Raw genomic sequence first — 15,983 nt, forward strand, 5'->3', positions numbered from 1 at the left:
GGAAGTTGCAGAACAAGAAGTTACTGGCAATCCATATGACTTAGAGTAGCCACTAACACGTTGGTAGTGGTGCTTGTGCTCTCAAGAGGTGAAGAGGTGCTCACCTGAAGTGCAGAGGAGGTGTTTGCATGCCGTCATGGCTCAGATCTTGGCAGCTCAGATGAGCCCACCCACATCAACAGAGGGGAAATACCCCACTCCAGTACTGTGTGTATTACCAAGGCTGACCTAGAAAATTCTGTGCGGCTCCTCGACTATCACTTTGAGAACACATCCACATTAAGTGGGGATAGGAAAATCAGTATAGAAATCTGACCCTTTTTCCTCACTGTAGTGAATTTATGAGGCTTAAAGAAGAGAATTAGGAGTTTCCCAAATTGTATTCAAAGCACACAAAGTCATAATGGTCTTTAACTACTAGAAACAGGCAGAACTTCAGACAGTACAGAAGCTTCCACTGACTGCCATTCATTTGCTTAGTTTTCTCTCACTGAGAAATCTGTGGTGTAACTTGAACCATTTGTTCTCCACTTACTTTGAAGCAAGTTAGCAAAGGAACAAAGAAAGTCAATGTAGTTTAATCAAGTTCATTTACCTGAGATAAGGAGACCTAGAAAAAAACAAAGAACTTCACATAAATAAATTTCACCTTTTTTTTCTTTTTTATTTATCCTTTATTCAGTAAAAGCACCCAAAGCTGCATTATATTAACACAAGTAATAAAGCTTTCATATTTTATTCCTACCAGTGCATTTCCAAGTCCAGGTGAAATGCCAGAAATAAGTAATGCTGCCACACCTTGAACACTGGTGTAGATCACAATGATACATGACTTACAAGTGAATCCCAATGTAAAAAAAAAAATAAAAAGTTGTAGTGTAAGTGTGAAACCTGTAACTTAAGCAATTGAGGCCATTTCTATTTCCACAAAGTACCATAACAAAACGGTGGCTGTAGGATAACATACTTCATCATACCCTTTGCATCACTTTATTGAATACTCCATGCTGGATGTAGAACTTATAGCTATAGTGTGTATTGGCTGCAATGCTGCAATGAGAATGTGTACCGCTTGTATTACAGAAAGGGGTCATGAAATGTATGGACCTGTCCACATGTTTGACAAAATGAAACAGCAACACCATAAAACTGCACTGCATGTGAATATTGCAGATGGTTAAGTTATATAGTCATTCATTCAAAAATCCAAATATTCCAATGAAAAAAATGTATATAAAATGTAGTAAAACATAAATTACATTTAAAGGTCTGTACATGATTCATCCCGCAAATAGAAGCACAAAAACAGCACCTTGTACATTATTGCTCATTTTGGTCTTCTAAAGTTCAAAGATAATTTTTACTAAAAGTCAGGAAAAAAAAACATGGTTTCACATGCAATCCAGCAGTAACTGTGGTAAATCAAGTAAGTCACTCACAAAACCCAACACTTTCACAATGTAGGAAAACACATGTGGAGCCCTCTTCTATACTTGATAACCAATTAAAGTTGGATTTATTAAGTTAGTGCACACCTATAATATCCCCTACAATATCCCCATTTTTGGTTAACAGTGTATTAAGGCTGTTTGCTGTTTAAAATACACAGCAGAGAAGGAATACTTTCATCCACAAATGCAGTCAGATGATCTCATTTGGAAGCTTCTGTCAGTCATTCACCCAAAGTGATGAAAGAAAACCATCCATTCTCCTCTCAGGTTATTCCACAAGCTGTTGTGGATACTCTAGCTCTATGTGAGTCCTAATCATTTGGATAAATCCATGGTAGAAAATTCCATCAAGGGCTATTTAACAGAAAAAAAAATACACTTCTGTCTTGGGAAGACCCTAAGCCACAAATTGCTGGAGGCTGGGGCAATATCCTGGGAAGTTTCTGCAAGGGAAATTGCCCTTGCAGTCTCTCCCTTGGCAGGCATTATCGATGGTCTTTCAAGACATGATACTGGGCTGGACAGACCTGTGGTCTTACTCAGCACAGTCAATTTTATGTTCAGTTTCCCCCATTTTCTTGTTATTGTAATACAAACACAGATCATTATTCTCAACTTCATTTTTCAGACTCAAAAAACAAACAATCTTGTGTCCATGATGTCGAAGAGATAAATACTACAAACTAAGCCGTCCATCACATCCAGGGCACTTCTTTATGCTTAGAGCAATTCTGCAACCATAGCTGGATTCCTTTTTGTGTTACTGGATTAAGCATAACTCACTAACATTACACCCATATATCAAGATATACATGGTGTGCAGTGCTATTCTGCAATACGTTGCACAGCAACAGTACATATTTGAAAAGCAGCTTCTCTCAAGAACTGTAGGACAGTAAAAAAGGTTAAATCCAGCAAGTCTATGCCACCATATTTGAAAAATCTACTGGTGGCAATGGAAACCTGGTATGTTATTACTGTTGCACTTTTAAACGGATGTAACTTTTTTTTAGTTTTGTTTGAGTCAGATCAAAATCACTCTATTAAGCCTAAAGATCTACTCTCTCCATTCATGGAAGTGATGTGGAATTCTCATCAATGAGGCCAAATTCCTTAGGCTTCTGATTGAATTTCTGCTTCATCCATCTGAAGTGTGTCATTATCTCCCAGCAATTCTGTTTCAGGCACAGAGCCCTCTTCTTCCTCCTCCTCCTGGACAGGGCTCTGGGCAATATCTTCCACTCCATTGTGTGTGTCATCCGTGCCTTCTGACAGCAGAGCAGCTCTGTCGGCCACTGATGCATTGGAAGGTGCTGTTGTTACATAGCCTGTGCTGGTAGATCCACTCCCACTGTGGTGGGAGCCCGGTTTGGGAATGATCTGGGGAGGTATTTGCTGAGGAGCCATTTGCATTGGAATTTGGACAGGATAAAAATTTGGCAAGTAAGCACCATAGGCAGGCATTGGCTGGTAACCATTAACTGGAATGTAGAGCTGAGGAGGTGGGACCATTGGTCTCATCTGGCCTTTCATTTGTATGAACTGAGGTTGAGGGAAGGCTGGAGTTTTCTGCTTTGGTCCAATGTATCTAGCATTGCTGACATTGCTAACAGGGCTTGTGCTGAGAGAACTTGTTTGTGTGGTGTTGCTTGCCCCGGAAGTTTGCGCTGAGCTGTTGTAATTAGAAAGGTTCCCCCATGTTCTTAGTCTGTTATGTATATCCTTAAATCTTGGTCTTCTGTTGGGAAATTCATTCCAACACTCCAACATCAATGTGTATATCCATGTCGGGCAGTCATCGGGACATGGCAAAACTTGTCGGTTCCTGATCATCTCAATGACATCCTGGTTGGAATAACCACAGTAAGGCTGCAGGCCATAGCTGAAAACTTCCCACAACACAACTCCGTATGACCATATATCCGAATCAATAGAAAACTTGCCATACATAATAGCCTCAGGGGACATCCACCGGATAGGAAGAAGGGAATTTCCCATCAATTTGTAGTAGTCAGCAGCATAAACTTCCCTGAAAAGGCCCAAATCAGATATTTTCACATTCAGTTTATCAAACACCAGTATATTTCTAGTGGCCAAGTCCTTGTGGACAACATGGTGGCTAGAAAGATATTCCATTCCTGCAGCTATCTGAGTCACAATGTGAAAAAAGTCTGCTGGTTCCAGAGTAGATTTTACTGTCTTGTCATCATCAGTGCTGCCAACATCTGAGTGGGGAGATCTCATCACCAGGAACTCATGGAGATCACTGTGGGAACAATAACTAAATATCATACTTATAGGTTGCTCCTTTGTCACTATTCCCAGCAAACAAACTATGTTTGGGTGCTGTAACCGTGATCTCATCATTGCCTCATGTTTAAATTCTTCCCGAAGAGCCAGTTCTGCTTTGTCTTTAAGAGTCTTAATGGCAACAGCTTGTGTCTGTTCACCTGGTGCTGTACCAAAGAGATGCCCCTTGTAGACTTTGCCAAACCTCTCCTCTCCTAGTTCCTCCATAAATCGCACAGTGGAGAGATTAATTTCTTTAAGCTTAGCCTGAAATGAAGAAAACACAAGTCAGTACAAAAAAATCACAATGTTTTCTGAATAACAGGATCTCTTATTAAAGAAAATCTCCCAGTGGTTAAATCTCCAAATGGAAGATAGATTGGGCCAAAAGGAGTTTTCTGGGTTTTTGTGTATTCACATCAGTACATTGATTTCACAATTAACATTGAAATGAGTTACACTACTTTCAGAAATATAAACTGAATTATACTGCAGGACAATGTATATAGTTATTTTATAAAGGAGTGGCCACACTTCCTGCATGCTAAATGAATATTGGGTTCAGAGTAAATCTGGCAAGAAATGACATCTATTAACTGCATCTGTACTTTCCCTGCAGACCAGTCCCAAGCTGCCCAGTGGATATCTGTCAGAAAAGCACAGAGGTTGAGGAGGTGGCAGTCTCAGAGTGAACTGAAACATCCTTTCCACAGAAGAAGGAACAAAACCTCTCTCTTTCAGCTCTGCAGTACCAGATAATGCCCTTTCTTCTCTGTTGCACTATAGGCATGGACCCTGCCCATGGGCAGAAATGTACAGTACCCCAGCTGAGGAACCTTCAGTTAGCTTCAATAAAGACAGGGGTGGAATTGGACAAGAAAGGGGAATTTCTCTCTGATACTTGAAGGAAAAGGTTGCAAACCCAAGAGTGGGAAATCCCCAGAGCCTTCCTCCTGCAGCTGGAAGGGAAAGCAAAGAAGTTTGTGATGGTGATGTAATGCATCTGTCCTGGTGGAGCATGAGGTGGAGGAGTCCCTGACCAAGTGAGGTGAAGCTAGTACAGCTTCACATGCAGGGCAGCACAGCATGAGGGAGCAGGGCAGGCTGGGAAGACACTTTAACAAGTGATTTGTGATCAATCTCTGATTTTTTGTGTCCAACAGCCTGTAGACTGGGCTGGAAAATTTCATTTAAATATTCAGATTAACACACAAAATCATCACAATTAGTTACAATTGCTAATATTCAACAAATACTCTACCAGTTTCCTGAACAGATGTTGCCAGCTTCCAAAGTAAGCATTGTTTTTAGAGTTTGCATCTTGTAAATGCTGTGATTAAAAATTCAACATTAGCTCTGAACAGGATTTTGGTGCAGAGATCAGTTAGCTGACCCAGAAAATCCTGTGCAGGAGCTGACATATGTAGACATGAGTTCAAAGCCATTTTCCTTTCAACATCTTTTGTGATACACAGCCTTGGAAACACGTTGCATGCCATCTCAGCTCTCAACTCACTTATGGATCAGAACACCAGAGGTCTTGAGCTGAAGGATTAGAACAAGAAACCCCACTGTGCATCATGCTTTAAACAGGCAAACAGGCCACACATCAGGCCATGTCATTACCAGGAGCAAAAATGAGCTGCAGGCTGAAGACTGGATCAGAAATAACCACTTTTTCAGTCATTCAGACAACAGGAAGAATGGCAATTGGTGGGTAAGGACAAATGCCATTAAATACTGTGTACTGAAAGCTGTTGTCCAAGGTCAGGATTTTTAGATACACCTACAAAGTGCAAGACCTGGCTTTCCCTGAAGTGGATAGCCTACACAGTATGAAAATTAGGTCCCAAACAACATGGCTCAGTTTGAACAGACAACCTGAGATGCTGAAAATGGCGACACATTGAAAATACGAGGGCCTAAGCAAATTGTGTAAGAAATACCTGTTTGTGTTGATTAATGAGTGGCATTTCCATGTCTTGGCTGGGAGATGCCATCAGCTGGCGGCGCTGAGGTGTAGCAGCAGATGCCTTCTGCTTGTTTCTGCACATGCAGACCAGGAAGAAAAGACAGGCTATCACCAGAGGGATGGCTATGCTGGGAACAAGGATGTAGAGGATTCCCATTTTGCTGTTGTCACGTGGACCTGTCAAGCACAGAAATGCTCACTGCTTACAATAAGTATTTTTAAGCTATTTGATAGTAACACAAATGATTATTAATGCTATATTTTAAACCAAAAGTAAACTATACCCTGAAAACAGAAGTCACATTACCTTCTTCCCCTTCTTCATAATTTTCCATTACATATTTCAAAAAAGCTTGAATGGACATAGCAATTAACAGTATGAAGATAAACTAGCAGCCCCACATTTAATGTGAGGGCTGTAAGAGTATGTGATTAATTTTACCTTATTTTTGAGACTTACAGTAGAGGAAACTGCAGAACACAGACCAGGGTATCACTGCACTATCCTGTTTAGGGTATAAAAAGCAACTGAGCAGTCTCTACCACAATATATAAACCAGAGAACTCAGCGTGACCCAGCAGAACAATGCAGTCTGACCCACTCTCACAGATTCAGCCATTTAAATCAACACTTGGCCCATTCTTTACCTCTACTGGTGCTACTTCTGCCCAGAATAAAATAAATTTCACTTCTCATTGGTAGAGATATTATTTGTTCTGTACTTCATATATTTGCAGATTTGATGTTAGAGATAGACATGAAAAAGTCACCAATACACTTAGCTCTGGAACCTTCCTAAAATACTTTTTCACTTAATACTTAGAGACTTCAGGAAAGTCTAGTGATGTCAAAAATGTTCAATGGAACTGCCTGGGATGTTTTCTGTAACCTGTGGTTTTGCTATTTGTGGCAACTGCTTTCACCACAACCACATCCCAGTGTTATCTTTACCCTATGGTACATGCAATGTAGAAATTTATTATAAATGTCAAATCATGTTTCTGCAAAAAAAAGTGAACTAAAAAATTTCAAAGTAGTTCTGGGCAGTTTTAGAGGTCCACATAAACCATTTTTGTGGCTTCAATGATATATCTGTATCTTGCTTCAGGAAACATTCTTTTCTTCCTAATGAAGCACAGTATTAACTGTCATATTCAAAGACACTGTCATATCCAAAGACCATTACCAATGTGTGAAGTCTGTAGCAATACAGAGAAAATGAGCAGAACTGTACTAATTTGTGAGCTTTACTTTTTATTTTTGCAAACAGTTGTGCTGTACAGAGCCACTAGCAGCTAGTGTGGGACTCTTCTGATGAGATCATCTGCTTTATGCACTCCAAACTGCTCTGTTTCTGCACTTGAAATGGTTTCTTTCCAATCAGGCGTGGTGCTATATCTCCCTCTATAGGATTTGAAAATCCTTGCTGCCTGCGAGATGTCATACAGAGCAAGAGAATATACCCTTGAGTAGCAGGAACAAACCAAATGCATACTGGTGATTTGCATGTGCAATCTGTCATTTGACAGGTCAAAATACGAACTGCAGCATCATCATTAATTATTACCTCAGACTAAGCCTCCAGTATATAATAAAAAAGCGTCACAATATCTCACAAACTCTGATCTCCAGAGAACATTAAACAATTACAATACAAAACAAAGTTGCTGCAAGTTAAACATTTAAAAGTATAACCCTCCTAAATGAATTGTAATAACTAGAAACATTCAAAATTACACAGGATTCTGAACAGTAGTAGGAGAAAAAAGAAAGAGAATACATACTACAAGAAGGTATGTCACACAGTTCCATGCGTACGTTTTTGTTCTTTGTAAAACACCAGGGACCATCCATTTGACCTCCAGGATTTCGACAATACGCATGTCCTCCACCTAGCTCTGGAAACTGTGTGCTTGTCAGATCATGGTTGTGGGGACTCTGAGAGTCCCAGAGTTGGCATGTGTGGCCAGACTTGGTAACACTGACAGTCCCTCTGTAGTCAGCTCCAGAGCCATTGTAGCACTGATGATCTAAAACACAGGATTTGGGAAAATGTTAGAAAAATCAAAACAATCAAGGGACATCAAGACCAAAACAGCTGAAGTTCACAGAACACGTGTGGAAACAAGTACTTAAATTTAGATGCCTGAAGATTTAATGAAAGCTGTTCATTTTGCAATTTCAGTTCTGTGTGTATCTGTACTTTTGCACCCACTTATTTCTGGATTCTGTCCTGGAATGCCTCGTGTATGGTACACACATCAGTATTCACAATTCTGAATTTAATTTGAGACTAAGAAGCATGTATGAACCTTTAGATACAGAACATGACTAAGTTAAAGTAAATCAGAGATAGGAGTTTCCCATCAGGAAAAGTCCTGAGTAAAAAATGAAAACTTTTATTTCTCATAATCTGCCCATCTTCTTCACACTGCTCACTTGCTGTAGGAATAAGGGCTGCATTTTCTAATGCCTCATGCCTCTTTTTCCTTATTTTCATCTTCAGAAAGAAAGGATTCAGGATCTTCTTCTCTTAAGAAGCATCATTTTCTTGTCTTTATTCTTTGTTTTGCTGCTTCATACTTTCTGAATGCTTGTCCTCTATATGCATCATCTGAGTTGAATCATGCATTTTCCTCAATATTTGCACCATTACCTTCTCCATAATCTTCTTCTTTTTCTGTTGTCCCGTCTCCAGACCTCAGGAATCCAGTTCTCTCAAACCCCACAAATACTCAAGTTTCAGCTGTTCCACCAGCACCACTGGCTCTGAGAATCACAGACAACTTTCACCAGACTTTTTATTTGGCTTGTTCTCACGCCTTTTGCTTGGTATCTCTTCCCTGTCTGATTTGTCTCTGTTGTTGCATTATTTCTGCTTCTCAACTACACTACGTTATTTATATAAAAGCAAAGACCTAGTCTTTCATGTCCACCATTATATCATGGTTCTTGCTCCTAACTGTGGATTCAGACAATGGATAGTCAGAATAATCTTATCACACTTTAAATACCTTTGGTCTCTTCAGGTTTTCTTATTTTACAATATAGGGGGTTGTGATTCATTGCTATGACATGGAGTAATCAGAAAGACTGTCTGAGTATAATTAGTGACAACAGAACAGCCCTTCTACTTCTAGATGTAAATAATATGAATTCATTGAAGCAAGATCCATTTTTCAGCAATTCCGTGCAGGTAAAGAAAGATAATTGCACCCCAAGTTCAATTTACAGGATTAATATTCTTGCGAATTTCCATATAGAAAGAATGAAAAGGTGGTTCATTTCCTGACAGATCTTCCAGTGAAGCTTCCACAAACTATACAAAGTCTATCGATAGGTGAGCAAAACTCTCTAATAGGCGTATGGCAAGGTTCATCCAAAAAGGCAAGGATTAGTGGAGGCAACACTCTGCAAATCTGCATCAAATCAGCCAGTGAACACAAAGTTTCATAGCCCAGGGTGGTTGATATAACACACTCTGGTACAAGCCCCATCCTTTAGACTTCCTTGTCCTCCCATATATACCTTACAACAGTGCAAGATTATGGTCAGTATTAACAAGACAAAAACGAGAAGTTCAGCGCTTTCTTTACAAAAAGAATGGCTGATAAAGTATTGTCTCTCAGACTCAACCAAGGAAGCAGCAAGCTGTACTTTTTCCCAGGGATGAAACACCCACACTTACACCGGCTCAGTCTCTCCACAGGGATCCCAATTCTTATGCAGTTGGCAGCTTCCAAGGTGTCGGGGCGCGGGAGGTCCTCACACTTAGGCAACTGCAGCTGCATCAAGATGAGGGGGTTTGACCTAGCAATGTTGTACTCCTGCCTACAGAGATCATTCTCCAGAACTTCACATTCATCCCGACACAGCTCCCGTGGCTTAGGGTTCCGAGAACGCTCGTCGCACAGGGGAAACACGAAGTGGCAGAAGGAAGGTATAGCGAACTGCGAGCACTGGTCAGACAAATGCGTTGAGGTGCCAATCATGGTGAACGCAGCTGCAAAGGAACAAAAGTACTGATATTGCATGGATTCACAGCATGGGAGAAAACTTAGTTTTGATGTCATTTGCCTTTACCACCTTTATTCTTTCACTGAGGGTCTGAAAGCCTATTGTGCAACAGGTAAATGAGGTAATTTCTGCTGTAAAGGACAGCTGACATGTGCAGAAAGAAAACCCAGCATCCCAGTGTCCTTCTGACATCTGCACAGAGCTTGTAGGCCTCAGTTCCCAGGAATTAACCCATGTGACTACCATTGCTCAGACTACAGGCAATTGGTTAATTTTAACTTGAAAAGAAAAAGAGCAAAGGCAAGATACACCTGCCAGGATACTGGCATATCCAAAGATCCTAATTACATAAAATCTGAACAAAAATCACCTAACATTTTGATATATAAATAAGTATTTTTCAAGTATTTTCAGGCAAAAAGAAGTGTATCATTGATATCTGTGGAGACATGGCTTATAACATACATGAGAAGCCTAACAGGCAGCATTCAGGAAAATTAATGTAATCAGTCTCAGCATGCTGATCACATTAAGATGAATGTCATAATGAGTCAGGAATGTAACTCTTCTCTTCAGTTCTCAGCACCTACACACTAACATTTAGCTCAAAGTTTTCTTGCAAATTGAAAAGGAAAGGCAAATGTATGTGTGCATCATGTATGTGTGCATCATGTATGTGGTGCTGAATCAGCCTTTAAATGTAGGAACGTTCAACTCCCCCAGTAAAGCATCATTTAAGAGTGAGAGTTGCCAGACTACATGTTCCACCAACTCAAACTGTAAAAAGAGAGGAAATGTCATTCAGCAGTCTATTTACAACCTACAAATAAATTCTTTCTCTCTTTTCCAGCTCTCTCCTTTCAATGATCTGTTTCCTGTGGACACATGGTACCAAGGCTCCCTTCCATGCCAAACATGCAACAAGCAGCTGCAAATCTAGCATTTCAGACTGTTTACACCTTTGCTTATTTTAATTCAGAAATATTAATGCAGGAATACAACCATTTACCAGTCAGGTTTGGAACACTGCATGCAAACAGACCATCAGACCTCAAAAAGCAGTTGTAACATATGCTTGTCCCAAAGACTAAGACAGAAAAAAATAAAACTGAAGGACTAAAGTAGTCACTGTTGGTTGTTTGAAACTCCACACTAAGTTTTGTGAAGGCACTGCATTACAGACTCTAGATCATCATGAGAGAAGAATGCACAATTTACAATTCTATCTTTATTTTGATGGAAGGTGCAAAAGACAGCAGTACTGTGTGGTAGTTTAAGGGGTTTATATTTTACTTATAAAACAGATGTTAAACAGGACAGCAGAGACCTTGCTAGCCAAACACAGACAGGTCAGGCATCAAGTCTGTGCACTATTCATTGTTTGCCTTTCACTTTTCCAAGATACATCTAAAGTTTTTTTCCCAGGAATGTTATTCTTTATTTAATCAAAGATTGCTATTCTCACACAATCACATGGCCAGGACCAAACAGCACAAGGGCCAATGGAGACAAAGAATATGTATTTCTCACAACAGTACAGCAGGGAAATGAAAATCCAGAATGAAAATTCCCCACAGACATAACCTTGCTAAATGCTCCTGGTGTTGGACAGTAGGTGTCCTCACTTCCCACGCACATTGAAACACACACTTACCATCAAAAATTCCATTTATGAGGTATGGGCAAAACTATCAGCAAAATCTCAGCAGCAATTATTCAAGTGATTTTTTTTTTTCCTTTAGCTAACAAGTTACTGCAATTTCAAAAACACCCTCTCATTTGGATATAGAGCACCCAGTCTTATGATACTTGCTTAACATATAATGTGACTTACAAGAACCAATAAAATGCTATGAAATCCTCAGGGTACATAAGATGTTTGGCATGACCTTTAGAAGTATGTTGTTTGAAAAAGCTGTATTATTAACAGACTGTCATTACTGCCTAGCTGGACATTGGCCAGCTCTGTATGGTGGTTCTCAGTGTCTTCCTGAAAGAGTACATTTCCATCAGGAATTCTCTCCAACTGCAGGAGAGTTCCAGCACCTTAGCTTTGGAAATCTAACCAATAATTGGTAATATTAGGAAAACAGCAGCCAGGTCATCAATTCCAAGTTCCATATCCCAGAAAGTAGTACAAGTCAATGAATAAACATTTCTGGATATTATCACAGTTTCTTTGTTGTTGGGTTTGATTTTGGTGTTTGAAAAGAGCATTATAAACATAATTCACAAAATTACGGATTTAATAATTTCAGATAGTTAACATTTCTAAAATATTTTGTTTTGTTGATGAAAAATTTCCAAACAGGACAGAGATTATGTAGCTGGCAAAAAAAAAAAAAAGTATCTATATGTATTATTTAATGACATAATGTTTAAAGAGTCTGAAATTACAAAAGATTACAGGAGAAAGGTGGGAGGAGAATGTGCTGTAATAGCATAAGTAAAGCACCTGGATCCAGCACCTGGATTTTGCCAACCCCAGAATCCGGTCACCATTTAAAGAATGGGGGGACAAAAAATGGACCTGGATTTCTGGCTTAACAATGAGTCTTTAAGGTAATATCTTAAGGGAGTTCGAGCTGACAAGTGAAGTTAAATTCCTTTTGGCAACTAATTATGCTGAAGTTGGAGAGTCCATTAGTGAGTTGTGTCTGGCCTGATGTAGACCAGCTCCTGCTGCACTGAGTTAATTTGCTATATATTATGACAGTTTGCTCTATTCCATGGGTTCATTTGCTTGCTCTTCTTTGTGTACATCAGAGTCACAGCTGATAATATAGTATAATATATTAATATCAGCTAACTGAGATCCAGTGAAGAAAACCCATGTTGACATACAGCCCATTAAAAGTCATTAAGGTTTTGGATGCATGTTTGCAACTCTGTACAAAAACTATGTTCAGAGAAAGATTAAGCATAGACAGAGCACAGGAAGGTCAGCTCTTGTTTTATATAAATCAATGTGAAATCCAGACTCTGCCAGAATTATGCAAACAGGAAAGAAGCCTGAGGGAAAGGCCACCATACACTTTTTCAAGAAAATAAAAGATCAGTACTTTTTCACTGCATCACAGATTCATTAAAAAAACTCAAAAGTTTTTAATCCGTCCTGCAAAAAGCTCCAGTATAAACTAGAAACTGTTAAAAATTCAGTACTCTGACATTTAACATAAGGATATGGAAGAAGCTTTACACATTACCACAGATACTCACCCTCCTTGCTCCAAATTTTACTAACTGCTCAAGCGAGAAACAGTCTCACCCCCTGTAAACCTTAATATAAAGATGTCTTTGTCATTGCCTGACAAAACTAGAAGGATGATAGCACTGTTTTTACCTGAATTGGATACTTCTATGAATGTTTCTTTCTCCCTCCTAAAGAGATGTGTAAGCTTACCAGTAATTCGGTTTTCAATTTCCCCTTGCATCTGGAGGGAGTCCACATAAATGGTTCTGTTTCCAATGATTCGTGCACACGCAATTCCCCTATACGGCTGACAGAACCCATCTTCATGGTAATCTTCTCTGCAAAAGATATGTTAGGATTTTATATGCAGATGTCTCTCTGCTGCCAATGGATTTTTACAAAATACATTCTTATAAAAGTGGAAACACTCAAAATACTGTAAATCTGAAACTGTCCCATTCCCAAGGTGCAGCTTTTTCCTCCAATTCTCTCTTACCTTAGAAGTATTAATGAGGAACCCTGTAAACAGCCCATTGCAGAAAGAAGAAAGCAAAACCCAATATTTATTTTAAAATAATAAACAAATAATAATGGAATTTGACAGATGAATCTATTAAAAAGTCTTTAGACTGAGACAGCAACATAGATCTAGTTACATGTCCTCATGCATTTTTGGCATCCAGCTGTACCACATAAAATTAAGCAGTTTGTTCTCTTCTCCCACTTCTCTCTCTCCTGCTCTTCATTTCCTGTAGTGGATAGCAGAAGAGATCTTGCCAAGGCTGAATTAAAACATGGAATAAGAATAATCAAGGCTATAACCTCTTTTCCTCTTCTCTCTAGTGAAAGTCAGTGCCAAATTTCTCTTTCAACATACATTTCAATATCATTTTCAATTCAGTGAAGCTTTGGGCCTTTCACTCCCTTACATCAACATGAATATTTTGGCACACATAAATAAAGCCCTAATAAATAAATTGAAGCCCTAGCCTCAAGTCTCAGAGGTTCAACACTTCATCCCCAAAGTCCTTGTAAATAATACAGAGCTGATCTGCATATCATAACTGTCAGAGCACTGAAAAGGGACTTCAGAGTAAATAGCCAGTATGCCATGCCTTTCCTCCAGCATGGCACTGCCTCTGTGCTAGGATTCACTAACCTGATGGATTTAGGTTATCATGCCATTTACTGCATGGTGGTCCAAAAATAGGTAAAAACATAATCTAAAAAAAGTGTCTCTAGAGTAGGACATCTAAAAACTTAATTAGCTTTTATAACTAAAAGGTTCAAAAGTTTGAAATACCTCTCCAAAACCAGAAACATTTGAAGTATTACTTCAATGTTCCTCTGCACTTTGTACTTTTTTATCTTCGGATATTAACTCCTGCTGTGGTCACCCATGTTCCCAATTCTCTTACAAATACCTTCACCCTTCCTTCAGGTACCATGTGAGCAGGACAAACTTGTCAGAAACTATGTGTAAAATTTCATAACTTTAGCTGGAAGAAATCAGCATGAAAGCCTTCTGTCTGACAACAGCTAGCCAGCATTACCTGTGCCTACTGCAGCCCCTTACACTGATACCTTACTCTTACTTAGGAATCTTTCCATTTTTACTCTGCTGTGTCTCCCTGATAAAGCCCACCTCTTCAGGGAATTGTTACCAATATTTCTTACAGTTTGGCAGTGGAAAGCTGGGCAGGACTCTCTGTACACTTTACCAAAAGGTGGAACCACCAATCACCATTGGTGAAGCTGCATCTCCTCTTCACCTCCCAAAAAATAATGACTTAACACGACTCTTGTAAGTCATGGATATAAAGCGTATCATGCAGTTGTTATCCAGATATGGCCTTTATTTCCTATCACAGTACTATTGTTAATATTCATAAAGCAACATTTTGTCTACAAACTCTGAAACAAGTTCTCCTTCCACAAAGATATATAAGTTTTTGATTAGGGTGGATGAAGTAAAGGAGGAGTCATAGGATCAACTACTCCCTTCAGTGACATTCTTTCATTCTTACAACAAAACCTGTAATTTTGCAACAATTGCATCATGCCTGAAGGGACAAAAATATCAAAGTGTTTTGTCTGTGCCTGTTTTATGATCCTTGACCACTTCAGTAGGAAGTCAGCAATTCCCAAAAGGAGCTGAATGAATATGAAACCTCTATTTGACCTCCTTCTTAAGAGTGAATTCATACCCCTATCCTGCGGAACAAAGTCTGCAATGTATCTTACTGAAACTGTATCTCACACTTCAGGTCTCAGTTCAGGGTTCTCTTGTCAGTAATAAAAAGGAAAAAAAAAAAAAGGAGCACTCCAAACAGCATGGGTTTGGTGACAAAAGCAGTGTGATCTCTTACTTAGCTCCGTTTATTTATTTCTGTCAAGAACTTTTAAACACAGCTTAGATACTATAAATACACACATATGCTCCCCTCTCCCATGTTATAGTCAACCACAGATTATACTAAACTAGATACGACCATTACCATGGACACAAGCTAAAGTAAACAGTAACCTGATGTCAGTAACTCTGACAGAAGCGCGGCTGTTTTTCTACATGCATCTTTGTCAGGTCAGGAAACTCGGTGAATGCTGTTTGACCAGTGCTAGCGCAGAGAGAACAAAATTACATAGTCTTCTTAGGGAAAAAAACTGATCTCAGCTGCACAAGTGCCAGCAGTAAAAGTCTCCTTACAGCTTACTCTGTCCTTCAGCTACATGTACCCTTGGGACATGGCAAAAAATCTTCAACAAAAAGCAACCTGATAAGATAAAGATAACCTATGAGTCTGATAAAACGACATAGGAGTGTCATAATGCTCAGTTCAAATGGAAGACCTTGGAACCATGTGCAGCTTTGAATCTTGCTCCAAACCATATGCCAGCAATTCAGTTGCTGATCAGAGCAGTAATTAAAAGCTGCTGAAAACAGGCAGAAGTACTGACTCCTCCATTTCCTGCTGCTTGAGCTATAATGTCTGCTCTGATCAAGAACCCTGGCAAAAGCAGAAATCTGACTCCACAAAAGGAACCCAGAAGAGTTCAATT

The 15,983-nt window shown here is 39.3% G+C and overlaps 1 protein-coding gene across 1 annotated transcript in view; it reads right to left on the minus strand.

Moving 5' to 3' along the window:
• Positions 1–639: 639 nt before the first annotated feature.
• The window catches only part of ROR2 (receptor tyrosine kinase like orphan receptor 2), a 140,647-nt gene continuing 125,303 nt past the window's right edge, over positions 640–15,983 (minus strand). Inside the window, exons 5-9 of the mRNA XM_019005344.1 lie at positions 13,134–13,261; positions 9,402–9,716; positions 7,498–7,743; positions 5,687–5,889; positions 640–4,007 (exon numbers count right to left, since the gene is read on the minus strand). Coding sequence (XP_018860889.1) covers positions 2,565–4,007; positions 5,687–5,889; positions 7,498–7,743; positions 9,402–9,716; positions 13,134–13,261 — 2,335 coding nt within the window. The 3' untranslated portion in view covers positions 640–2,564. The remainder of the gene's footprint in view (positions 4,008–5,686; positions 5,890–7,497; positions 7,744–9,401; positions 9,717–13,133; positions 13,262–15,983) is intronic.

This window comes from Parus major, chromosome Z (assembly GCF_001522545.3).
Source record: "Parus major isolate Abel chromosome Z, Parus_major1.1, whole genome shotgun sequence".
Lineage (NCBI taxonomy): Eukaryota > Metazoa > Chordata > Aves > Passeriformes > Paridae > Parus > Parus major.